The 26,474-nt window shown below is 42.1% G+C and overlaps 1 protein-coding gene across 2 annotated transcripts in view; it reads right to left on the bottom strand.

The window, feature by feature from the left end:
- Window positions 1-26,474, bottom strand: part of PDLIM7 (PDZ and LIM domain 7) — a 173,420-nt gene that overhangs the window by 6,447 nt on the left and 140,499 nt on the right. For both annotated transcript variants that reach the window (XM_040405480.1, XM_040405472.1), the window contains exons 6-10: window positions 21,630-21,670; window positions 19,027-19,270; window positions 12,011-12,191; window positions 10,086-10,206; window positions 9,833-9,948 (exon numbers count right to left, since the gene is read on the bottom strand). In XM_040405480.1, coding sequence (XP_040261414.1) covers window positions 9,833-9,948; window positions 10,086-10,206; window positions 12,011-12,191; window positions 19,027-19,270; window positions 21,630-21,670 — 703 coding nt within the window. The remainder of the gene's footprint in view (window positions 1-9,832; window positions 9,949-10,085; window positions 10,207-12,010; window positions 12,192-19,026; window positions 19,271-21,629; window positions 21,671-26,474) is intronic.

Below are 26,474 nucleotides of genomic sequence, written 5' to 3'. Positions count from 1 at the left end.
TCTTAGGAATGTGGGCCCCTTTGCCCACCTAGGCTGCAAAAAATTGTCATACATGTGGTATCGCCGTACTTAGGAGAAGTTGGGCAATGTGTTTTGGGGTGTCTTTTTACACATGCCCATGCTGGGTGAGATAAATATCTCTGTCAAATGACAACTTTGTATAAAAAAATTGGAAAAGTTGTCTTTTAGAGAGATATTTCTCTCACCCAGCATGGGTATATGTAAAAAGACACCCCAAAACACATTGCCCAACTTCTCCTGAGTACGGCGATACAACATGTGTGACACTTTTTTGCAGCCTAGGTGGGCAAAGGGGCCCACATTCCAAAGAGCACCTTTAGGATTTCACAGGGCATTTTTTACACGTTTTGATTTCAAACTACTTCTCACGCATTAGGGCCCCTAAAATGCCAGGGCAGTATAACTACCCCACAAGTGACCCCATTTTGGAAAGAAGACACCCCAAGGTATTTCGTGATGGGCATAGTGAATTCATGGAAGTTTTTATTTTTTGTCACAAGTTAGTGGAATATGAGACTTTGTAAGAAAAAATAAAATAAATCATAATTTTCCGCTAACTTGTGACAAAAAATAAAAAATTCTAGGAACTCGCCATGCCCCTCACAGAATACCTTGGGGTGTCTTCTTTCCAAAATGGGGTCACTTGTGGGGTAGTTATACTGCCCTGGCATTTTAGGGGCCCTAATGCGTGAGAAGTAGTTTGAAATCAAAACGTGTAAAAAATGCCCTGTGAAATCCTAAAGGTGCTCTTTGGAATGTGGGCCCCTTTGCCCACCTAGGCTGCAAAAAAGAGTCACACATGTGGTATCGCTGTACTCAGGAGAAGTTGGGCAATGTGTTTTGGGGTGTCTTTTTACATATACCCATGCTGGGTGAGAGAAATATCTCTCTAAAAGACAACTTTTCCCATTTTTTTATACAAAGTTGTCATTTGACAGAGATATTTATCTCACCCAGCATGGGCATGTGTAAAAAGACACCCCAAAACACATTGCCCAACTTCACCTGAGTACGGCGATACCACATGTGTGACACTTTTTTGAAGCCTAGATGCGCAAAGGGGCCCAAATTCCTTTTAGGAGGGCATTTTTAGACATTTGGATCCCAGACTTCTTCTCACGCTTTAGGGCCTCTAAAATGCCAGGGCAGTATAAATACCCCACATGTGACTCCATTTTGGAAAGAAGACACCCCAAGGTATTCAATGAGGGGCATGGCGAGTTCATAGAAGATTTATTTTTTTTGGCACAAGTTAGCGGAAATTGATTTTTTATTTTTTTTCTCACAAAGTCTCCCTTTCCGCTAACTTGGGACAAAAAGTTCAATCTTTCATGGACTCAATATGCCCCTCAGCGAATACCTTTGGGTGTCTTCCTTCCAAAATGGGGTCACATGTGGGGTTTTTATACTGCCCTGGCATTTTAGGGGCTCTAAAGCGTGAGAAGAAGTCTGGAATATAAATGTCTAAAAAATTTTATGCATTTGGATTCCGTGAGGGGTATGGTGAGTTCATGTGAGATTTTATTTTTTGTCACAAGTTAGTGGAATATGAGACTTTGTAAGAAAAAACAAAAAACAAAAAAATCAATTTCCGCTAACTTGTGCCAAAAAAATGTCTGAATGGAGCTTTACAGGGGGGTGATCAATGACAGGGGGGTGATCAGGGAGTCTATATGGGGTGATCACCACCCTGTCATTGATCACCCCCCTGTAAGGCTCCATTCAGACGTCCGTATGTGTTTTGCGGATCCGCGGTGTCCATGTTTTGCGGATATTTACAGGGGGGTGATCAATGATGGGGGGGTGATCACCCCATATAGACTCCCTGATCACCCCCCTGTCATTGATCACCCCCCTGTATGGCTCCATTCAGAGGTCCGTATGTGTTTTGCGGATCCACGGATCCATGGATCGGATCCGCAAAACACATACGGACGTCTGAATGGAGCCTTACAGGGGGGGTGATCAATGACAGGGGGGTGATCAATGACAGGAGGGTGATCAGGGAGTCTATATGGGGTGATCACCCCCCTGTAAGGCTCCATTCAGACGTCCGTATGTGCTTTGCAGATCCGATCCATGGATCCGTGGATCCGTAAAACACATACGAACGTCTGAATGGAGCCTTACAGGGGGGTGATCAATGACAGGGGGGTGATCAGGGAGTCTATATGGGGTGATCACATCCCTGTCATTGATCACCCCCCTGTAAGGCTCCATTCAGACATCCGTATGTGTTTTACGGATCCACGGATCCATGGATCGGATCCGCAAAACACATACGGACGTCTGAATGGAGCCTTACAGGGGGGTGATCAATGACAGGGGGGTGATCAGGGAGTCTATATGGGGTGATCACCCCCCTGTCATTGATCACCCCCCTGTAAGGCTCCATTCAGACATCCGTATGTGTTTTACGGATCCACGGATCCATGGATCGGATCCGCAAAACACATACGGACGTCTGAATGGAGGCTTACAGGGGGGTGATCAATGACAGGGGGGTGATCAATGACAGGGGGATGATCAGGGAGTCTATATTTGGTGATCAGGGGCTAATAAGGGGTTAATAAGTGACAGGGGGGGTGTAGTGTAGTGTTTGGTGCTACTTATTACAGAGCTGCCTGTGTCCTCTGGTGGTCGATCCAAGCAAAAGGGACCACCAGAGGACCAGGTAGCAGGTATATTCGATGCTGTTATCAAAACAGCGTCTAATATACCTGTTAGGGGTTAAAAAAGTTGCATCTACAGACTGCCAGCGAACGATCGCCGCTGGCAGGCTGTAGATCCACTCGCTTACCTGCAGTTCCTGTGAACGCGCGCGCCTGTGTGCACGTGTTCACAGGAAATTTCGCGTCTCACGAGATGACGCGTATATGCGTGACTCTGCCTGGGTGAGCCGCCTCCGGAACGGGATCCTGCGGCGGTCCGGAGACGGTTAAAGAATTTATTTGTCTTGCACCGCTGAACATAAGTATTTGAACACCTGAAAAAAAGCAAGAATTCTGGCTCTCAAAGACCTGTTACTGTGTCTTTAGAAAGTCCACCTCTACTCCACTCATTAATCTAACTTAGTAGCATCTGTCTGAGCTCTTAGACAAAATTGTGGACCACCACAAAGCTGGAAAGGGCTACGGGGCAATTGCCAAGCGGCTTGGTGAAAATAGATCAACTGTTGGAGCAATTGTTAGAAAATGGAAGAGGCTAAAGACTGCCAGTCTCCCTCGGACTAGGGCTCCATGCAAGATCTTACCTCGTGGGGTATCACTGATGATAAGAAAGGGGAGGAATCAGCCCAGAACTACAAGGGAGGAGCTGGTCAATGACATGAAGAAAGCTGGGACCACAGTTTCAAAGGTCACTGTCGGTAGAACACTATGCCGTCATGGTTTCAAATCATGCATTGCATGGAAGGTTCTCTTGCTCAAGTCATCACATGTCCAGGCCCGTCTGAAGAGGACGGGCCTGGATAATCCAGAGTAGACATGGGAGAAAGTCATGTGGTCACATGAGACCAAAGTAGAACTTTTTGGTCTAAACTTCACTTGTCGTTTTTGGAGAAAAAAGAAGGGCGAGTTGCATCCCAAGAACCCCATCCCTACTGTGAAGCATGGGGGTGGTAACATCATGCTTTGGGGGTGCTTTTCTGCGAAGAGGACAGGACGACTGCACTGTATTAAGGAGAGGATGAATGGGGCCATTTATTCTGAGGTTTTGAGCAACAACCTCCTTCCCTCAGTCAAAGCATTGAAGATGGGTCATGGTTGGATCTTCCAACATGACAACGACCCGAAGCACACAACCAGGATAACCAAGGAGGGGCTCCGTAAGAAGCATATCAAGGTTCTGGAGTGGCTTAGCCAGTCTCCAGACCTAAATCCAATAGAACATCTTTGGAGGGAGCTGAAACTCTGTGTTGCTCAGCAACAGCCTCGAAACCTGACAGATCTAGAGGAGATCTGTGTGGAGGAGTGGGCCAAAATCCCTGTTGCAGTGTGTGAAACCTGGTCAAGAACTACAGGAAACGTTTGACCTCTGTAATTGCAAACAAAGGCTTCTGTACCAAATATTAACACTGATTTTCTCAGGTGTTCAAATACTTATGTTCAGCAGTGCAAGACAAATAAATTCTTAAAAAATCATACAATGTGATTTCCTGTTGTTTTTTTTAAATTTATTTTGTCTCTCAGAGTGGGAATGCACCTACAATGTGAATTTCAGACCCCTCCATGATTTCTAAGTGGGAGAACTTGCAAAATCCCAGGGTGTTCAAATACTTCTGTTCCTCACTGTATAGTTTTATGGGAAAAGATTCAGTATAACTTATTATATTTAATTTATAATTTATACATTTATATTCCTGCTCATTCTGGGCTTTGAAGTCAGGGAGGTGGTCCTATAGAAAAAACACGGGTGGACAGCACTCCTAAGTAAAGATGCTGAGGTGCTCGTCTCCTAGGGAGGTGGTAAAAGGCCCCCCAATATTAACAACTTGTAGATGTCCAAAAAATAAATAAATTGAGACAGCACGTCCAAAAAGGTGAGTTTTAATTCCAGATGCATCACTAAGCCGAAACGTTGCATCTGGAATTAAAACTCACCTTTTTGGACGTGCTGTCTCCATTTTTTTTATTTTTTGGACATCTACAGGGAGGTGGTCCTATCAGTGATTGACAGCCTGCCCTCTATGACTGTGAATAAATTACAAGTTATAATTCATCTTTTGCCACAAACCATACATCAATCTGCTCAGCTACTCCTGTTCTATAACATGGTGCTTGCAGCTTACATTGCATTTTCATGGTGACGGTTCCCTTTAATCAACCATCCATGGATGTTTGCCATAACTGCCCTCAGTACACTTGCATCAGTAGGACAAACAGTCACCTTTTTTACCACGTACAAAAAGTCTACTGTGCCGATCTACTATTGATGCAGGGGGGTAGGGGGTGGCAACTTTTGGTATGCAGCAGATTGGAGGATGATTACTAATAAACGTTTAATGTTAACAGACATTTCTAGATGCCACAAGAAGGCTGTCAAATAATGTAAAAAAAATTATCACATTTATTATTTAGCCTAACGTGATTGCCTCCTTTTCCGGAAGCTATTTTTCATTTGAGAACTTCTTTAATGGCATTTGGGAAACTGTGCAAATTAGCATGAAATTAAAAACAGCACGACATGCCATCAAAATGTTCCGTAAACATGGAGAACCTGTAACAGTATCCTTGGCATACACCTCTGGAACACTGTGCTGAATATATACTACCATGAGAACAGACAGCAGTTAAGTCCAATTTTGTAATGAAGCATTTCAGTTCTGACTCCACAGTTACATTAAAATACAAAGGAACGCTATTTACATAAATAATACATCTAAAACTTAGATTTGTTTTCTTTCTAAATCCATATATGAACTAACCTTCCTACTTAATACCAGATGTACAAATGGTAATTGTACCACCAAGGGGTTGTCTGAATTATTATTATTATTATTACTTTTTAAGGGCTCATGCACACGGCCGTTGCCCGGCAGTGGCCGTATTGCGGCCTGCATACCGCGGGTCCGCAATACATGGGCACTGGCCGTGTGCACCCCGCATCATGGACCCATTTACTTGAATGGGTCCACAATCCGGTAGATGCAGTGCGGAACAGAGGCAATTTGCGGTCCGCAGCACGGGCCCAGCCAGCACACAGTCGTCTCTTAGGCCTCTTTCACACGGGCGTTGCGGGAAAAGGTACAGGTGCGTTGCGGGAACATGCGCGATTTTTCCGCGCGAGTGCAAAACATTGTAATGCGTTTTGCACTCGCGTGAGAAAAATCGCGCATGTTTGGTACCCAAACCCGAACTTCTTCACAGAAGTTCGGGCTTGGGATCGGTGTTCTGTAGATTTTATTATTTCCCCTTATAACATGGTTATAAGGGAAAATAATAGCATTCTGAATACAGAATGCATAGTAAAATAGGGCTGGAGGGGTTAAAAAAAAATAATAAAAAATTTAACTCACCTTAATCCACTTGCTCGCGCAGCCCGGCATCTCTTCTGTCTTCTTTTTTGCTGTGTGCAGGACGTCACTCCGGTCATCACATGATCCATCACCATGACAAAAGATCATGTGACGGACCATGTGATGACCGGAGTGACGTCACCACAGGTCCTTTTCCTGCACACAGCAAAAAAGAAGACAGAAGAGAAGCCGGGCTGCGCGAGCAAGTGGATTAAGGTGAGTTTAATTTTTTTTAAACCCCTCCAGCCCTATTTTACTATGCATTCTGTATTCAGAATGCTATTATTTTCCCTTATAACCATGTTATAAGGGAAAATAACAATGATCGGGTCCCCATCCCGATCGTCTCTTAGCAACCGTGCGTGAAAATCGCACCGCATTCGCACTTGCTTGCGGATGCTTGCGATTTTCACGCAACCCCATTCATTTTTATGGGGCCTGCGTTACGTGAAAAACGCACAAAGAGGAGCATGCTGCGATTTTCACGCAACGCACAAGTGATGCGTGAAAATCACTGCTCGTGTGCACAGCCCCATAGAAATGAATGGGTCAGGATTCAGTGCGGGTGCAATACGTTCAACTCACGCATTGCATCTGCGCGGAATACTCGCCCATGTGAAAGGGGCCTTAAAGGAAGGAAAACTTATACTCACTGTACCAAACCTCTTCCATTCCAACGCTGCCGGTCTGACCTCTCAACCAGGATTTATTTTCCTTATTTCAGCGGTGACATAACTGTATTGCACACGAGACCGCTGCAGCCAATCACTGGCCTGCTGAGGCCAGTGATGGGCTGTTACATGCAGTATATAGGCATGTCATCTCTGCAGCCAAAAACATCACGTTATGGCTGCATACACATGGAGGATCACAGTGCCGCCGCTGGAACAGAAGGGGTTGGGCATGGCAAGTATAATTTTATTTTATTGGCTTCCCTGGTTTCCTTTTTTAATTAACTCAGACAATACTTTTAAAAGTAGAGCATGACTGGACCTCATATCTCCAAATGTGGACTTGTATGACCTGTGGGTAGAGATGCCCCAAAATTATCACATGAGCTTGTGTTTCTGTAATAAAATCCAATAATATGTTATGGACAAAGACATGATTTTCCATTAGGCACTAGAGCCCCGTGCAGAATCAGGACACTGGTTCTCAATGCCAGTGCTGGCTTTTAGTTTATACAAAGAGAATCGTTTCTTCATTCACAATTTTCATTTATGTGATGTAACACTTTACTACAAGAGCACAGGTGTATATCTGGTACTGTCTATGTCATGTACAAGTCAAGAGTCAATAACATTTTACACAATTTTGCATAAATCAATAGTACAAGCGAGCATAAGAAACATTGTAATATATCTTATTATAGAGAAATGTCTAGTTCTTCAGTTATCAGTTGTTTACCTATCCTGCTCCCCTTTCCCCTAGCAATATGCTTTTCTCTTAGAAATTTCTCTTGAAATCGCCCAGGACGGAGCTTTTCACTGAAGGATCAGATTACACGTTTCAATACAAGTCTATGGACAGGGAAGGGGGAGGAGTGAGCTGCTAAAAAATGCCAGATACAAGTCACATGGCCAGAAATATTGTTATTCCTCATGTACATACACTATACTATTGATTATTGCATAGTTGTTAAATGGTTAGGTGCACTTTAACCCCCAACATCAGGAAAATTCGGACAACACTTATCAGACATTACATTGTTTTCAGTCAAGTGTCATTTCCTTTATTTAACCGCCTCACGTCCGCCCATAGGATATAAACGTCCTATGGGTGGACGTCTATTTCTGACAGCACGTTTTAAAACGTCCTGTCAGAAATAGCAGCTGCACGCTAATCGTGCAGCTGCTGATCGGGTTGCCCGCTGTCAGTGACAGCAGGGCAACCCTAAGACAAGGCAGGGACAGTGCCCAGGTGTCCCTGCCTTCACGATCGCTGCAGACACAGCGCTCACCGAGCGCTGTGTCTGCAGAGCAGGAAGCGCTGTGCGCTTCCTGTTCCGGCCCGGCGGTCATGTGACCACCGTGACCGGAGTGTGCAGGAGCTGTGTGAGGTCTCTCAGAGACCTCGATCAGCCCTGCTCTGAGGCTGTACAGCGCAGGATTGCTGCTGTACAGCCTCTCTAGGGGTGCATTTGTCCTGTAACTGGGGCTACTATGTCAGCCCCAGTTACAGGAGAAATCAACAGTGTAAAAAAAAAAAAAAGTGAAGTAAATGTCCCCCAGAGGTCTTGTATGACCTTATGGGGGACGAAAAGTGTAAAATAAAAAAAATAAAAAATAAAGGGTTGAAAAAATAAAATAAAAAAAAGTTTCACATGTAAAAAAAAAAAAAATCCCAAGTAAGGTTAAAGTGAAACAAATAAAAAAAAGTATACATATTAGGTATTGCCGCGTCCGTAAAAACCAGCTCTATAAAAATATCACATGACCTAACCCCTCGGGTAAACACCGTAAAAAAAAAAAAAAAAAACTGTGTCAAAACAAGCAATTTTTGTCACCTTGCATCACAAAAGGTGCAACACCAAGTGATCAAAAACGCGTATGTCCCACAAAATAGTACCAATAAAACCGTCACCCATCCCGCAAAAAATGAGCCCCTACATAAGAAAATCTCTCAAAAAATAAAAAAAACTATAGCTCTCAGAACATGGACACATTAAAACATAATTTTTTGGTTTCAAAAATGCTATTATTGTGTAAAACTTTAATAAATGAGAAAAAGTATACATATTAGGTATCGCCACGTCCGTAACAATCTGCTCTATAAAAATGTCACTTGACTGAACCCCTCAGGTGAACGCTGTAAAAATAAATAAATAGAAACTGTGCTAAAACAACCAATTTTTTGGTCACCTTGCCCCATAAAGAGTTATAATGAATGATCAAAAAATCATATGTACCCAAAAATAGTACTAATAAAACTGGCACCTTATCCCCTAGTTTCCAAAATGGGGTCACTTCTTGGGAGTTTCTACTGTAAGGGTGCATCAGGGGGCTTCAAATGGGACATGGCATCTAAAAACCATGTGGAGTTCCTTATCTTCTGCGCCCTGCCGTGTGCCCATACAGCAGTTTACGACCACATGTGGGGTGTTTCTGTAAACCGCAGAATCTGGGTAATAAATATTGAGTTTTGTTTGGCTGTTAACCATCGATGTGTTAAAGAAAAAAATTGATTAAAATGGAAAATCTGCCAAAAAAGTGAAATTTACAAATTTGATCTCCATTTTCCTTTAATTCTTGTGGAACGCCTAAAGGGTTAACAAAGTTTGTAAAATCGGTTTTGAATACCTTGAGGGGTGTAGTTTCTACAATGGGGTCATTTATGGGGGTATCCACTATGTAGGCCCCACAAAGTGACTTCAGACCTGAACTGGTCCTTATAAAGTGGGTTTTGGCAATTTTCTTAAAAATTTGAAGAATTGCTTCTAAACTTCTAAGCCTTCTAACGTCCTAAAAAAATAAAATGACATTTCCAAAATGATGCCAACATAAAGTAGACATATGGGGAATGTTAAATAATAAATATTTTATGAGGTATCACTTTCTGTTTTAAAAGCAGAGAAATTGAAATTTAGAAAATTGCGAATTTTTCAAATTTTTGGGTAAATTTGGGATTTTTTCATAAATAAAGGTGAAATATTTTGACTCAAATTTATGACTATCATGAAGTACAATGTGTCACGAGAAAACAATCTCTGAATGACTTGGATAAATAAAGGAAGGGGGCAAAGGGCCCAGATGGGAAGTGGTTAAGTTTCTATACTAAGTGTGAAGGAGGGCTTACCGCACAGACGAAGCAGGTGTCATGCCAGCTGAACCCTAGAGCTTCCAAGAAACGGTCACCAGCGTCAATTTTAAAATCACAGCCACGACACTTGGTACCAAACATCTTCTCATAATCTATGCAGCAAAAACACCTGTTATTGTTTTTGAAACATTTTCAGCAGGAACATGCAAAACTAACACCTTAGGGGTGTCTTATTATCCTATCAAAAAGGTACACAAACAAATGATTATCTCAGATGGCCGCATCTTACCTTTTTCACAATACGGCTGTCCTTCTTCCATGTAAAAGGCGCGATTGCGAATAGGGGTCTTACAAAATTCACAGGTGAAACACTGAACATGCCAAGTCATCTTCAGAGCATGCATAATCTCCTGAAAATGCGAGTAGTAAGAAATAAGCACACAGTATGAATCAAGATAATGAAATACACAAGCACACATCAGGTAAGTAAATGTCACAGTGATTTATCAGTAAAATCAAAGAAAGCACGACTTAACAACTAGGGACCTTGTTGCCAGGTACAACAAACAAGAAGATAACAACACTGTAATAAAAAAAAGAAGTCTGGAATGATAATCTACAATCCCAACTGCTAGTCCTAAAGGCCCTCATACACATTATGCTAATGTTAGATGAACCTCATGTTTTCAGCGGGACGGGACAAAGGTTTAACATGGGGACACCCCCTCAAAAAATAATGCCCGATCCTTTGGATCTGAGGGGAGGATATGCCACTGCCAGAGATGTCTGGCAGTGGCTCTCTTCTCTCTCCCCCTGAAAACACATACATTCTTGGCCGAACTCAGCATATGAATGTATTAGGGAGTCTAGAGAGATGTTGCTCAAGCTAGCATACAGCCAACACCTGAAGGTGTATTTAGGCCTCTTTTGTTCAGTAGCCATTCATGTGGTAGAACTAGGGGGTTCAACACCTAGCAGTGGCATCATTAACAAGGCACCCCTGCCAATCAGCTATTTGAGAAGGCAGCACCACTTGCAGTAGCGCCCAGACTCCTTTATTCTCACCAAGCACAACACTTTACATTGTATAGCGGCTGTGCTTGGTATCGCAGCTCAGCCCCATTCACTTCAATGGGGCTGATCTGTGCCTAGGCCATGTGACCGATGAACGTGACATCACATGGCCTAGGGCAAAGCTGGAGCAGGCCACGGTGCTACTGCGAGCGTCGCTGCCTTCTCACACAGCTGATCGTGGGGGTCTCAGGTGTCGGACCCCCAACGATCAGATACTGATTACCTATCCAGAGGATAGGTCATCAGTAAAAAAAAAAAAAAAAAAAACTCTCAGAAAACCCCTTAAACCTGGAAAGTTCTCAACATGAGGGTAAAAGCCTGAGGGTGCCTTTACAACTAGGCATTGGTTTTACAAGTTGCCACCATTTTAGCCACATAATCTTTACTGGCAAAATAAACTTTTAATAGTTCTTCTTTGGCTGCCTGGCACACTACTGCTGGGCATATAGGCAGCCTGACAATTGCTATAGTTTAGTTATTCAGCTGTATTGCTTATGAAGAAAATTAAGTTTTTGTAATAATACATGAAAGAAAAGAAACCATTCCGAAAAACATTGTTGAGGTGAGGGATTGTGCTTGCTACCATATTATGGCTCTGTACTACATCCAGTTACACAGCTGTAATACAGCACTCATAGAATTCCATGGAGCCCTACCATACTTTCATGCCTGATATTTGATACCGAGTCATACACTTGCATAATTCTGTATGAATTTGACAGAAACAAATTCCATCAGTTGCAAAGGTATTTTATCCTGGAAACATATAGTATCTTCATGATATAGTGTCATACAGAAGCAAAATGAGGCAGAACATGGCCTGCCTATGGCTTCACATGTAAATCCCTTTTTTTGTCAACCCACCATTTATAGCATTCGTATTCTAAAAAATTCAATAGAGAATACTACAAATCTGTTTTTCATATAACTTGTGTGTAAATTCTGTTATTTATGAGAAATAAAATTCACTTTTTATTTGTCATTATTGTAAAAGTTTTCAACATTTTTGTGATTTTGTCATCATAATGGCATGACAAAATGCCCTAAACTCTTGCCCACATCAGGGTTCCTCTTTTTCTAAAAACATAGCATTAAACAATGTCTCATGATGGTTTCAAGTCAATTATCCAGTCCCCTCACCCCTGTAATCTTCTTTTTACACTTGCCACAGTTGGGCGCAAACCGGACATCATAGCAGCGTGGGCAAAATATAGATCCTTTCTCCTCAAAAAATCCTCCTTCCTCAAGTACTTTATGACACTGGGAACAAGTAAATTCTTCAGGGTGGTAGTAACGTCCTAGTGCCAAAAGATATCGGCCTCTGTGAAAAAAACAACATATTGATTACTTTTGCTAACAGAGTTTTTGGACATTTTAAATCTCTGATAACTAGGAAAATTTTGACGTACAAAATAAAACCTAAATTACAAAATAAAAAATTCTATTACCCCTCCAGGCCCATATATTTTCTGAAAGTTGACACCCAGCACATAGTTAAAATGCCACTCAGCACTTTATACACAGAGACACCTTTATATAATTTAGCAATTGTGTAACAGTTGATATCAGTGGGTAAAGGTGTGACCCAAGCACATCCACATATCCTAAAAATAAAACTTTAACATGTGCAGCATTCATACATACATACCACTTAGGCTTAAATTTACAAACTCATATCTTCATAAAATCACTAAAACTGGAAAGACCAAAAATCGGGTTTTAAGACTGAAATTTAAAAAAAGTAACAACCTATAAAATACAGGGATTACACTTCTTGAAAATTGAGTGCAACACCAAAATCTACAACCACCCTGCAATCCAGCAGCTGTGGCCGTGTTTGCACACTATAGGAAAAAGTGCCGGCCTCTCTGGTGGCCGGGACCGTGGAAGCACACATATGATGGTGGTTTTTCATATAGTGTGGGAGCACAGCCATCACTGCTGGACTGCAGAATGCTCGTAACCCTGGAAATGAGCAGTGTATAATGTGATGGAAAAATGAAACCAGCCAGCAAAGAAAGCAATATGAACAATCACAATACATTAGTAAGTGCCTTGTATTAACTTTCTCTACATAATAAATGCCATTTCCTGTAGTGAGACAACCCCTTTAATGATTTATACACTCAACCAGCTTCATGCAATTTTGCAGTGATTATTATAAAAAATTGCACAAAAATTAAAATTTGCAACTAAAATGCGTACCCTAGCACAGTACTTATACAAATAAAATAAACTCTGCAAAAATTGCAATATGTGAGGAGTTCATACATACCACACATCTACATTCAATGCTGCATATGTTAAAGAAAAGCAAAAAACACAGGAATCCCACAACCAACTTTTGTATGTAAGTACTGGGAATAATATAGGTATATAATAGCCCACCTCCCTATACAAACTGTAATCCTAATTAAAAATTCCTAAACCTAATATAATGCTTTAAGGTTGCTTTCAGGTGGGTATAATGCAGATCCTTTATTGCTCCCATATTACAGATACAACACCTTAACCTCATGCAGTTCATCAGAACTGTAGTTAAAGCTCCATAACTCTGGTTCTGATGAAGTGTGGAAGGCCTAGGTGTTTTGTCCATAAAAATAGGCACAAAAAAGCCCCTGTGTTAGACTGGGCTCACATCACATTTTTCCCATCCGTTTAAGGTATACAAATAACGTACATTAACGGATGACTTAGACTGATGTCATACAGTGGCATCCGTTCACCAAAGAGTACCATTGTCCAAAAAAAAATAAAAAAAAATATATATATATACTTTTTTTTACCACTGTCAAAAAAAGTATAATTTTTTTTTTACCGGATCGTGCAGGATACAAGAACATGGTGTGTTGCAGTTTTGTATCCTTTTTTTCAAACGTCTATGTCATACGGAGGCATAAAACGTGATGTGAACCCACCCTTGCAACAGTCTGAAAAGTGGCCAAATGCATTTTTTTTTTATTATGATAATTGAGAATGATCATTTATGCGAAAATTTATTTTCTGACAATAAAAATATTCAGAAATATATTGGATATACCTGTCTAGTAATAATCGTTGTTGCTATTACTGTAGCGTCTAACAGGTATCACTAGAGAAGTTTGCAGTTTGCAAATTTTATTCTAATGATCTGGTAAGGACAGGATAGAGAAAGTGTCTAACATAAACTCTACTGATGTTTGTTTGTGTGTGGTGCAACTTACTTGACATTGTGATCCAGATGCTGGTAAATGTATGGGCTATGGCATCAATAAACGGCCCAAATCAGTGCACGGTGGATTACTTTAACATTGCATTAATTACAACTTTTCTAGAAATAAAAGATCCCCCCTTTCCCTGTATAGTACAATCAGACAGCAAGTATACTGATTGACAGGGATATTGATAGTATGAACAGAAGTCCCTGTTACCCCTTTCATCTGGGGTCCTGTATAGTTATACTGGGACAAAAGGATCTATACCTCTATCCTGTTACCTGTCATCAGGTCCCCCACTGCCCGTCTCACCTGCTACATACTGGCTGAGATCACAGATGTCTGAATGTAGAGGGCTGCTTTAACCTGGTATATCTTAGGCTTCATAGCAGCTAGAGATGCAAACCAGATCCTGTTTTAAAGCTGGCAATCTAATCACTGTACTAGCTTCTCTACAGCCGAAGTCAGTTCAGGAGTGAGAGATGCAGGTTCCTCCACTGGGACCCATTTCTAATGGCTGTATTGCATCTAGCACCATCACCTCAGTCTCGTGTTAGGCCTCTTTCACACGAGCGTTACGGATAAGGTCCGGATGCGTTCAGGGTGCGTTCAGTGAAACTCGCACTATTTTGCAATCAAGTTCAGTCAGTTTTGTCTGTGATTGCGTTCAGTGGTTCAGTTGTTCCGCACAGGTGCAATGCGTTTTGATGCTTTTTCACGTGTGTGATAAAAAACGGAAGGTTTACAAACAACATCTCTTAGCAACCATCAGTAAAAAACACATTGCACCCGCACTTGCTTCCGGATGCAATGCATTTTTCACTGAAGCCCCATTCACTTCTATGGGGCCAGGGCTGCGTGAAAAACGCAGAATATAGAACATGCTGCTATTCTCACGCAACGCAGAAGTGGTGCGTGAAAAAAATTGATATGAATGGGTCAGGATTCAGTGCAGGTGCTATGCATTCACGTAACGCATGGCACGCATGTGGAAAACTCGCTCGTGTGAAAGGGGCCTTAAAGCTTAGATTGTCAGCTATGCAGCCTGAGATCCAGCCATCAGTAGCAAGGATGTATGAGATACTGATGTGCCAGCCTGCAAGAACATATGACATACATCCTTGGCAGAGAAATGTAAAGGAAATTCATGTACTTAATTAGCTTCATTAATTAGTTAAGTCTTATAAAGATAAATATTAAGCCTTACTCACTAAGGCCCCTTTCACACGAGCGAGTTTTCCGCGTGGGTGCGATGTGTGATGTAAACGCATAGCACCCGCACTGAATCCTGACCCATTCAGGATCAGCATGTTCTATAGCAGCATGTTCTATATTCTGTGTTTTTCACGCAGCCCTGGCCCCACAGAAGTGAATGGAACTTCAGTGAAAAACGCATTGCATCCGGAAGCAAGTGCGGATGCAATGCGTTTTTCACTGATGGTTGCTAAGAGATGTTGTTTGTAAATCTTCAGTTTTTTATCACACACGTGAAAAAAGCATCAAAACACATTGCACCTGCGCGGAACAACTGAACGCAATCACAGACAAAACTGACTGAACTTGTTTGCAAAACAGTGCGAGTTTCACTGAACGCACCCTGAACGCATCCGGACCTAATCCGTAACGCTCGTATGAGAGAGAGGCCTAATTCTTAGGCGCCTTTCACACAAGCGAGTTTTCCGCGCAGGCGCAATGTGGGATGCGAACGCATTGCGCCCGCACTGAATCCGGACCCATTCATTTCAATGGGTCTGTGTACATGAGCGTTGTTTTTCACGCATCACTTGTGTGTTGCGTGAAAATCGCAGCATGTTCTATACTCTGCACTTTTCAATCAGCCCTGGCCCCATAGACGTGAAAGTGCGGGTGCGATGTGTTTTTCACTGATGGTTGCTAAGAGATGTTGTTTGTAAAACTTCAGTTTTTTATCAAGCGTGTGAAAAATGCATCAATGCGCATTTCACCCGTGCAAAAAAAACTGAACCACTGAACGCAATCGCAAATAAAAATGACTGAACTTTCTTGCGAAATGGTGTGAGTTTTCCTGAATGCATCCTGAACGCATCTGGACCTAATCTGTCACGCTCGTGTGCAAGAAGCCTTAGGGCTTGTTCACACGACCGTGTGAAGCCCGTGCTGTGGACCGCAAATTGCGGTCCGCAATGCACGGGCAACGTCCGTGGGGAAGCTGCATAGGGATCGCAGATCCATTCACTTGAATGGGTCCGCGATACTACCGTTCCGCAAAAAGATAGAGCAAGTTCTATCTTTTTGTGGTGCGTAGTCACGGAACGGAACCCCAGAAAGCACTTCGTAGTGTTTCCGTAGTGTTCCGTTCCGCACCGCTCCGCATCTCCGGATTTGAAGACCCATTGAAGTGAATGGATCTGCATCCTTGATGCGGAATGCACACGGAACGGTGCCCATGTATTGCAGAACCACAAATGTGGTCCACAATACGGCAACGGGCAGCACACGTTCGTGTGAATGAGCCCTTAGGCAGAGATCACACTTCAGTTATTTGGTCAGTTATTTCCATCAGATAAGCCTCATGCATACGACCGTTCCGTTTTTTGCGGTCCGTGGGCCGATTGAAGTGAATGGGTCCGCCACCGAGCCACGAAAACTGCGGCTCGGATGCGGACCAGAACAACCGTCGTGTGCATGAGGCCTTATTGTGAGCCAAAGCAAGGTAACGGTTAAAAACACAGAACAGGTGCAGATCTTTCCCTTATACCTTATGTCTAAGGAGGCTTCACTAAGGGTTTTGGCTCATAATAACTGATGGAAATAACCGATCAAATAACTGAAGTTTACAAAACCTTCCTGAGGGCACCAATCTGCAGTATTTGTGTATATGCGTTGCAGCAGTTTGTGTGTGTTTTATGGCAGCTAGAATCAGTGGGAATCAACTGGCAGAGAAATTTCACAGGAAAGACAGGGAAGATGCATAAAGAGTCTTATATGCATGTACAGTGAAGAGCGCCAATATCCTGCCTTAGGGCTCATGCACATGATTGTAAGTGCAGTCTGCATCCGATACACATTTTTAGCAGATCGGATGCACAATCATTAATTTCAATGGGGCCGTAAAAGATGTGGCAGCACACCAGTATGTCTGGTCAGCAGCTCGGAAAAAAGACAGAACAAGTTCTATTCTTGTCCATTTTGGGGACAAGGACAAGACATTTGTAGATGAGTTTGAAGAAAAAATCATGGCATGCACATGGCAGAGATTTGTGCATGGGGCCTTATCTACCTTTAAGCAGTATAAGGGCTCATGCGCAAGACCGTATGTTCAGTCTGCATCCAATCCCTTTTTTTTGTTGATTGGATGGGTACCATTCATTTCAATGGAGCCGCAGAAAAAATGTGGACTACACACCATGTGCTGTCCGCATGCATATGCCTGTCCCGCAGCCCTGTAAAAAAGACAGAACATGTCTTTTTTCTTCTCTGCATTTAAAGTTTGAAAAAATGGTGGCATGTACATGGTCAGGAACAGTGTTTTACGGATCTGCAATTTGTGGACCGCAAAACGGATACAGTCGTGTACATGAGGCCTAATTGAGTCGCCATTATATTCCCCAACTTTTGCTGACACAGTCGCCCTCTACACAGCTAAGGCCTCTTTCACACTTGCGTTGTTGGGATCCGGCATGCACTTCCGTTGCCGGAGGTGCCTGCCGGATCCGTAACAACGCAATTGTACTGAAAGCATTTGAAGACGGAACCGTCTTCCAAATCCTTTCAGTGTTACTATGGCACCCAGGACGCTATTAAAGTCCTGGTTGCCATAGTAGGAGCGGGGAGCGGGGGAGCGGTATACTTACAGTCCGTGCGGCTCCCCGGGCGCTCCAGAATGACGTCAGAGCGCCCTATGCGCATGGATGACGTGATCCATGTGATCACGTGATCCATGCGCTTGGGGCGCCCTGACGTCACTCTGGAGCGCCCGGGGAGCCGCACGGACGGTAAGTATGCTGCTCCCCCGCTCCCCGCTACACTTACCATGGCTGTCAGGACTTTAGCGTCCCGGCAGCCATGGTAACCACTCTGAAAAAGCTAAATGTCGGGTCCGGCAATGCGCCGAAACGACGTTTAGCTTAAGGCCGGGTCCGGATCAATGCCTTTCAATGGGCATTGATCCCGGATCCGGCCTTGCGGCAAGTCTTCAGGATTTTTGGCCGGAGCAAAAAGCGCAGCATGCTGCGGTATTTTCTCCGGCCAAAAAACGTTCCGTACCGGAACTGAAGACATCCTGATGCATCCTGAACGGATTTCTCTCCATTCAGAATGCATTAGGATAATCCTGATCAGTATTCTTCCGGCATAGAGTCCCGACGACGGAACTCTATGCCGGAAGACAATAACGCAGGTGGGAAAGAGCCCTAAGCTGACAAGTGAGCTGCAGTAGAAAATAAATATGAGGTTAGTGTGTCTGCTCTAGTGGCCAGTGTGAAAACTGGAATGTTTCAAGATTTTTAATATGGATAGTCAGAATTTTTTTTTTTAAAAAAAACAAAACATATTTCTAATAAAAAAAAACATCATTTTTTGATGACGACACATTTCCTAGAAGTGTTGCAATTGTATACTGCACAGTAGCAATTAATCTTTAAAGGGGTATTACCATCTTGGACATTTATAGCATATTGATAGGATATGGCATAAATATCCGATAGGAGCAGGACCCACCTCTGGCACCTGCCCCTGTCTCGTGGCTTGCTCTGCATTTATGTCGGGGCCCCGTTCTTGAAATAGGACCAGGTCCTAGAGGTGAGTGCTGCACTTATCGGACATATATTAAAGATCCTATCGACACGTCATAAATGTCACAAATGTGAACACCCCTATAAGTCCAAGTAGAACTGCTTATGACAGCGATGGCATTGGGTCAAACAAACAGCTGTGTGACAAAAAATAGTCTTTAGGTCAATGTAACCTGAAGAAAGCACTCACCGGATAACCTTTTTGCACTGTGAACAGACAGGAGTCTTATCACCAGTGGAGGTGGGTTGAGCTGCCTGCAGGATGGAACTGCGGTTTTGGGCAGGAGTGGGGGTTGCTGGCTGACTATGTTTAGTCATTACAGTAGTAGTTTTATCAGGTGCATAACGCTCAGCAAAAGAAGGATCTGTGGTCCAAGGAGGGCGAACTGCAGGTCCAGAGGAAGGCGGTGGAGGAGCTGGGCTATCAATGGAATCTGAAAAAGAATACCACAATTATCTATCACAGCCATACATATGGGAAACCTGGCTCTGTAGAAAGCCTGAGAACAGCTTGGTCCTTGGTAATGATAGTTGGAGATGACTTTAAACTGTATGGAGAAGAAATAAGGCATTGTCTTAATAAAACTTGTTACATTTGCCTATTCTTGGGATTATAATAATTATATAAATAAGTCCACTAGAGGAATTATAAAATAAGTCCACTAGAGGAAGACAGTGAAAGGTGCACTATTGTAAATGCAGCTGAGATCTAGTTATAGGGATGCCAAAAAGTATGATGGTAAGAGTCTACTGAGTGACTCACTGTAGTCACTGTGTAGTGAAGAGAAGTGTCGATATAAGTATGACATGTGGGAGTATCTGCATCACATAGAATGACATGAATACATTTACAGGATGCTGACACAATAATTAATGGGTATTTTACAGAAATAGCAGTAATCACTCATTACAACTGTCCTGATGAAAGGGCAAAGACTATGAAACTACAACTGTTAGAACAAAACCATCTCAGCTGTAGGTAAATTGTGCATGTTAGCTGAGATATCAGGATCAGTGTGGAAGGAGAAGATAATATTTTATATGTTTTGAGCCACCAGCTGCATGATATGCTCAGCTGGTCAACACTGTGCTGCTCATCATGTGAACAGATTGTCTACTGAAGCATGCTCCTGCTTCTGTCAGTGCATACATGGCTGATGTGCGAGTATAAATATGTTGTTATGGACACAAAATAAAATATTTTTGGAAACTATAGAATAATGGTATGTCATTTAGGCTAGTTTCACACTTGCGGCAGGACGGATCCGACATGCTGTTCACCATGTCGGATCCGTCCTGCGGCTATTTCGCCGTGCCGCCGCTCCGTCCCCATTAACTATAATGGAGACGGGGGCGGAGCTCCGGCGCAGCACGACGAAAGCCGCCGGACTAAAAAACCTGACATGCAGTAATTTTAGTCCGGCGGCCTTTCGCCGTGCACCGCCGTGCTGCGCCGGAGCTCCGCCCCCGTCCCCATTATAGTCCATGGGGACGGAGCGGCGGTCCGGCGGCATAGCCACAGGACGGATCCGACATGGTGAACAGCATGTCGGATCCGTCCTGCCGCAAGTGTGAAAGTACCCTAAATATTAGTAGTGTATTGATGAATTACAACGAGAGAAACATTGTATCCAATATACTTCTACGCAATAACGGGAAAGAATAAACATTGACGTTAAGCTAAAGTAGAAGGGCAAGAACTATTTGGATTGAAAATCATCACAAATCCTATAAACAAGCGATAAACTCACTATTCTGGAACAGTAGATTTCCTGGGTGCTTAGACAGAAATGGGGCACATGTGATTTCAATGTCTATGCCTACTATTCTAAGATGTTGTTATACACCTTAGGGCTTATTCACAAATCAGTGAATCACAAATATGCACTCTTTATGTCCTGCATGAACAGCACACATATACATTGATTTTAGTCTGTTTATTTTCACATCCATGTTTTTTCACTGACAGTGGTACAGTGGAAAAACCACAAAGACATGCACTACTTTGGTTCATTTTGTGGACAAAATACACCCTTGGACGTTGATGGGTCTGTGAAAACCATTGATAAAACATGGTTGCTATTCCTGTATGTTTTCCGCTGATCCACAGCATTAAAAATTATAAAAAGTTTAAAAAATAGTGGTCTACGATTGGATCAAACATGATGAAAAAACACGAAGATATGTCCTGAACTTTGAATATAACCTGTCATCAACTTTATGCTGCCCACACTAAAGGCAGCATAAAGTAGAGACAGGTGAGTTGATTTCAGCGGTCTTTAATTCAAAAGTTAAAGGTAAGTGGTTGCTGAGAACCAACATCACAATCATTGCAGATTAGGCCTGGAAAAGAGTCACGGCCACCTGAGAAGAGTCATGGCTATCTCTCCTGCCCACCTGCTGATGACTGACAGTCTTCTACCTAGTTTTCTCCCCTTCTCTCCATCAGCAGATGGGTGAGAGTGCAGGAGATTATGAATAACCTGGACTCTTCTCTGGTAGATTTGACTCTTCTCAAGGCCTGTGCTGCAATGATTATAAAGCTGGTTCTCGGCAACCACTTACTATTAGCTCGAGCATGAGTGACACACCGCTGAAATCAGCATTTCTGTCATACTTTATGCTGTTCTCAGTGAGGTCAGCATAAAGTTGATGACAGGTTCCCTTTAACCTTTGTGTATGCAAAGCTCAGGTGCAACATGGTCCAAATATTTGCACCCACAAGATGGATATTAATAAACCAATGAGGCTTTATTCATAGAAAGGATCTCCACTAGTTCCCCTATAATTTACCTTGGCTAGAGAAGATACCAGACACAGTCTTTCGCTCTTGCCTGCCAGAGAAAATAAACAGGGTTACAACACTGTATAATATTAAATAATATTAAAAACCCATGCAGATGATTATGTCTTGGTATATATAATGTAGAAAAAACAGAATGTTGAAAATTGGGCAAAGATTACAAATAGGTTTCATGTCACCAACAATAAACTTATTTCTTACCACTTACTTCAGTTACACTTCTTTCATGTAATTATAGTATCCTTACTACAGGAGACATAGCCACCAAGAACTTAATTAATTTAGCAGAACTTGAACAGGATATGGGGTACCAAGAGCTATAGGATTTTCTTGGGAGTTTATATGTATTGACATAAAATAGTCAAATCAGAAAAAGCATGGCATTATGCAAATACATGTAAATAAATACATTATTTTATGCCTGAAAAGGTGTAGCTTCAGCCTTCTGACCTATTAGACAAAAAATTATTTCAAGCCATGTACACAGTCATTAATTTAGCCTATTTTCTTATAGGCGAATCTAGATTTAGAAAAAAAGCCATCAACTTTTGCCTTGAGGTTAAGTGGCTAATGCTGCAGATTTCTAGCCACTCAAAAACCATGACCCCCTCCTTCCGGCTTCAGCAGACATCTCTCACCAGCCTCACAATGCAGGAATTGCATTAGAACGTGTCATGTCCTGGAACTCACTCGTTACACGTTACATAAAAGGGATTGGTCTAGTCGTGTACCACATATCAATGAATTTGATTGAGGCTGTGCTTTCTCTCCTTCGAATACATAAAAATAAGAAGGACGTGACTATTATAATCTGCATACAAGTGACAGCAACCTGCCCTCTCTGCACTAACTCGTGATTTCCGTGCTACTTAAGTTTCATTGAATTTATTAGGGCTCGAGCATGTCGCAGTGCTGAGATCAGCATGTTCCTCCAGAATACTAAGATACATCTACACGGACAGAATAGGACTTTTACACAGCCATTTATTCATGAGCAGCTTAGTGCAGTGTTCCACCTTCACATTTTCAGATCATAAAATGCATCTGTTCTATAGGATACTGGAATCTATCCTACTGTATGTTGCAAACTCTACAGTGGATATCATGAGTGACAGAGAGCATATTAACTTTATATATACTTTAAACGTTATCACTAGGAATATGTAAGAAATATCGACAGTACAAGACTTATATATACTTCTATACATTTTATGATAATTGATAATGCCAAGGGAAAAAAAACATTAGGCCATACACCTGTCTCATATCGTAACTTGGATGTCCTCAGATACCATTGAACAAGAAGACTAGAATAATTACTTAGTTGCAGGCATGAGAACCTGGCCCATTACACATGGAAGAGAGAGGTTTGGTTTGTAAGCAGGGCCGTACACACCTCTCATAGGGCTCCATAGCAAGACTTAGTATGGGCCCCCTGCACCAACAATTTCCCAGTATGCAGGCCTTAAACACTCCCAGGCAATGTGGAACATGATGCACAATGCCCCAAATTTCTGACAAATTTCAGATTTTTTTTGAAAGAGGACCTTTCACCACTTCTGACATGTCTGTTTTAATAGCTTCATGCATTCCCCACGTACTAACCATTCTGTAGCATCGATTCTTATGTCTGTATGTTGTCCAATTCCTCTATTATTTCTACTAGAAGTTATGAATGAATTGCTATTAGCCTTCAGTAAGGGTGGGTACAGAGGGGAGGTAACAAGTGTGAGTCTGTGCAGGTACACCCCCCCCCCCCAACGGGTTACCCCCCTCTGTACCCTTACTGAAGGCTAATAGCAATTAATTCATAACTTCTAGAAGAAATAATAAAGGAATGGCACAACATAGAGCCATAAGAATAGATGCTCCAGAATTGTTATTAGGAAACGCATGCTATTAAAACAGACATGTCAGGAGCGGTGAAAGGTCCTCTTTAACAAGAAGAGATTTTATTTAAACAAAAACTAGATTAAAAAAGTCTCTCCCTGTCTCACCCACTTTATCTGACTTCTGTGTGGAACAGGTGCTTCAAAAATATGGCGCTCATCCTGAACAGCACATTTCTCACTGAATTTACAAGTAGCATAAATACATTGATACATTCTCCAGAATCACTTAACATCTGAATGCAGCTGCCACTAGGGGGAGCTCAGTGCACAATGTTTATATAGTTCAAAGGACGCTATAATAATGTCTTTGAGTGGCGGTTTCATGAAAATGTAATGTTTTAACCTCCACACGAAGGAGATCAGAGCCTGAACCATGCTCACCACAGGCCCTATCGCAGTCGCGTGGTCTGCCTTTATGCTACTGTTTGTAAAAATAAAGCATCATAATAGCAATTTAGTTTCAAGTACATATATTGCTTTCTTTTCTTATGCATGAAAAGTTAGGCAATGTTATAATAAAAACAATATTGGTAAAAGCATGTGGACATCTGACCATTACACCTTGTTGAATATCCCCTTATAAAACCATAAGTGTTCATATGGAGTTGGGAAGGCTCTCCACAAGATTTTGGAATGTCATTCTGTCAAAATAGCATTTGTGCTGGAGCACAGTTATGCCGGAACAGGAAGGGGTCTTCCCCAAACTGTTATCACAAAGTTTGAAGTATATAACTTCATGTACACTGTAAATGTTATCATTGTGAATATATAGTAACTATATTAACAGTACAAGACTTGCATTTATATGCATTTTATGATCATTGATGGTACCAGGAGAAAATAATATTAGGCCACACACTTTCCTATTTGGTTGCATGTATGTTCCCAGATGACACTGAACAAGAAGACTGAATCGACTACTTGCAGGCATGACAATTTAACCCTTTACACATGGAAGATAGAGGTTTGGTTTGTTAAAATAAAGTGGCACAATAGTCAATTTAGTTTAAAGTACATATTTTGCTTTCTCTTCTTATGTATAAAATATTTTGGTATGCTGTAACATTTATGTTATCCTTCGCATGAAATAAGGGGCCTCGACGAAATCATGAAAAACTGCCCCATGCATTCTCTCTCCTCCACAAAACCCAGATCCATCCACTCGACTGATAGACAGTGAAACCAGATTCATCCCTCCATAGCCCAGTGCTGGCATAGTTTGCACAACTTCAACCGATGCATGGAGTTGTCCTACCATGGAAAAACATTTCATAAAGCTTCCAGCAAATGGTTCTTGTGGTGATGTCACTTTCAGAGGCTGTTTGGAACTCACAAGTGAGTGATGCTACAAAGGATGGGTGAGTTTTACATGCCACATTAGACAATGGCTGATCTAGCAGATCAGAAGTTTAACTAACTGACTTACAACCCCAATTCCAGAAAAGTTGGGACACTGTGTAATATGTAAATAAATATAAATAAAAACAGCATGGTAATGATTTTCAAATCTCATCAACCAATATTTTATTATTAATAGATCATCGAACACATATCATGTGTTGAAAGTGAGACATTTTACCATTTCATGAAAAAAAATTAACTCATTTAGAACTCGTTGGCAGTACCGCATCTCAAAAAAGTTGGGACAGGGTCAACAAAAGGCTGGAAAAGCAGGCGGTACTAATAAAAAAAAAATGCTGGAGGAGCAATTTGTTACAAAGTCTGTGGACATTTACATGCAGTGATCATCTCCACTGTATGTGGATGAGCGATGGCTACTGCAATCACTCATCCCCATAAATATTTAATGTTTCTGGGCAGCAGATCGCTGCCCAGAAACAATGATTTAGGTGTCTGCATAAAACATTGTTTCCCCCGATGAACAAGCGCTTCACTGCACCTTTACACAGGCAGATTATCGGGAACGAGTGTTTGTACAAATGTTCTTGTCTCCGATAATCTGCCTGACAATTGGGCAGTGTGAATCCACCTTTAGAAAGAAAGAGTCTCTCAGAAGCAAAGATTGGCAGAGGTTCACCAATCTGAGAAAAACTGTAGGGCACATTTATTAAGACCAGTTTTAGACGCCGTCTTAATATCCCCTATAGCTTGTGGTGGATCTGCCACACTTATGAAGAGGTGCAGGCCTCTCCATAACTTTTGCTCATCCAGCCCAGTTCTAAATGTAAGACAGCTTCCTAGCTGTCTTACATTTAGACCATTTTCTACACCTAAAACAGGAGTAGAAAATGGTAAATGAGATGGGCCTGCTGACGTCCCCTTCCCCACCCACGATTTTAGACCTAGCATGAGCGAGAAAAAGTCACAGATAGCGGCGCAACTAAACATTGGCTCATCATCTGTGCCTGAAATACACCTAATTTAGGCGTATTTCACCTTAGTAAATGACCCCATTTCTAAAAAATTGTGGAACAATTTCAGAAAAATGTTGCTCAATGTAACATTACAAAGACTTTGAATGTTCCACCACCTACAGTACATAATGTCATCAAAAGATTCAAAGAATCTGGAAAAATACATGTGCACAAGGGGCCTCAAGCAGTACAGCATTAAAACATGCATTAGTGCCTATGGTGTAGGCATAGACATCTGGAAAGGCACAATCAATGCTAAACGGTATATAGAGGTTTTAGAACAACATGTTCCTATCCAAACAACGTTTCTTTCAGGGAAGGCCTTGCATAGTTCAGCAAGACAGGGCTAAACCATATACTGCATCCATCACAACAGCATGGCTTCACAAAAGACGAGCCTGGGTGCTGAACTGGCCTTGCTGCAGTTCAGACCTTTCACCAATAGACATTTGCAAACGTGGCAAAGAAGGCCCAGGACTGTTGAGCATGAATGAAAACCATTGTTGTTTACTTCCAAAGGATGCAAATCTCTGTTGGCCATGTAGTAATCACAATGCTGCACAGCTTA

This window comes from Bufo bufo, chromosome 1 (assembly GCF_905171765.1).
Source record: "Bufo bufo chromosome 1, aBufBuf1.1, whole genome shotgun sequence".
Classification (NCBI taxonomy): Eukaryota; Metazoa; Chordata; class Amphibia; order Anura; family Bufonidae; genus Bufo; species Bufo bufo.
The sequence above is the reverse complement of the archived record's forward strand: the minus strand, read 5'-3'. Positions and strand labels throughout refer to the sequence as shown.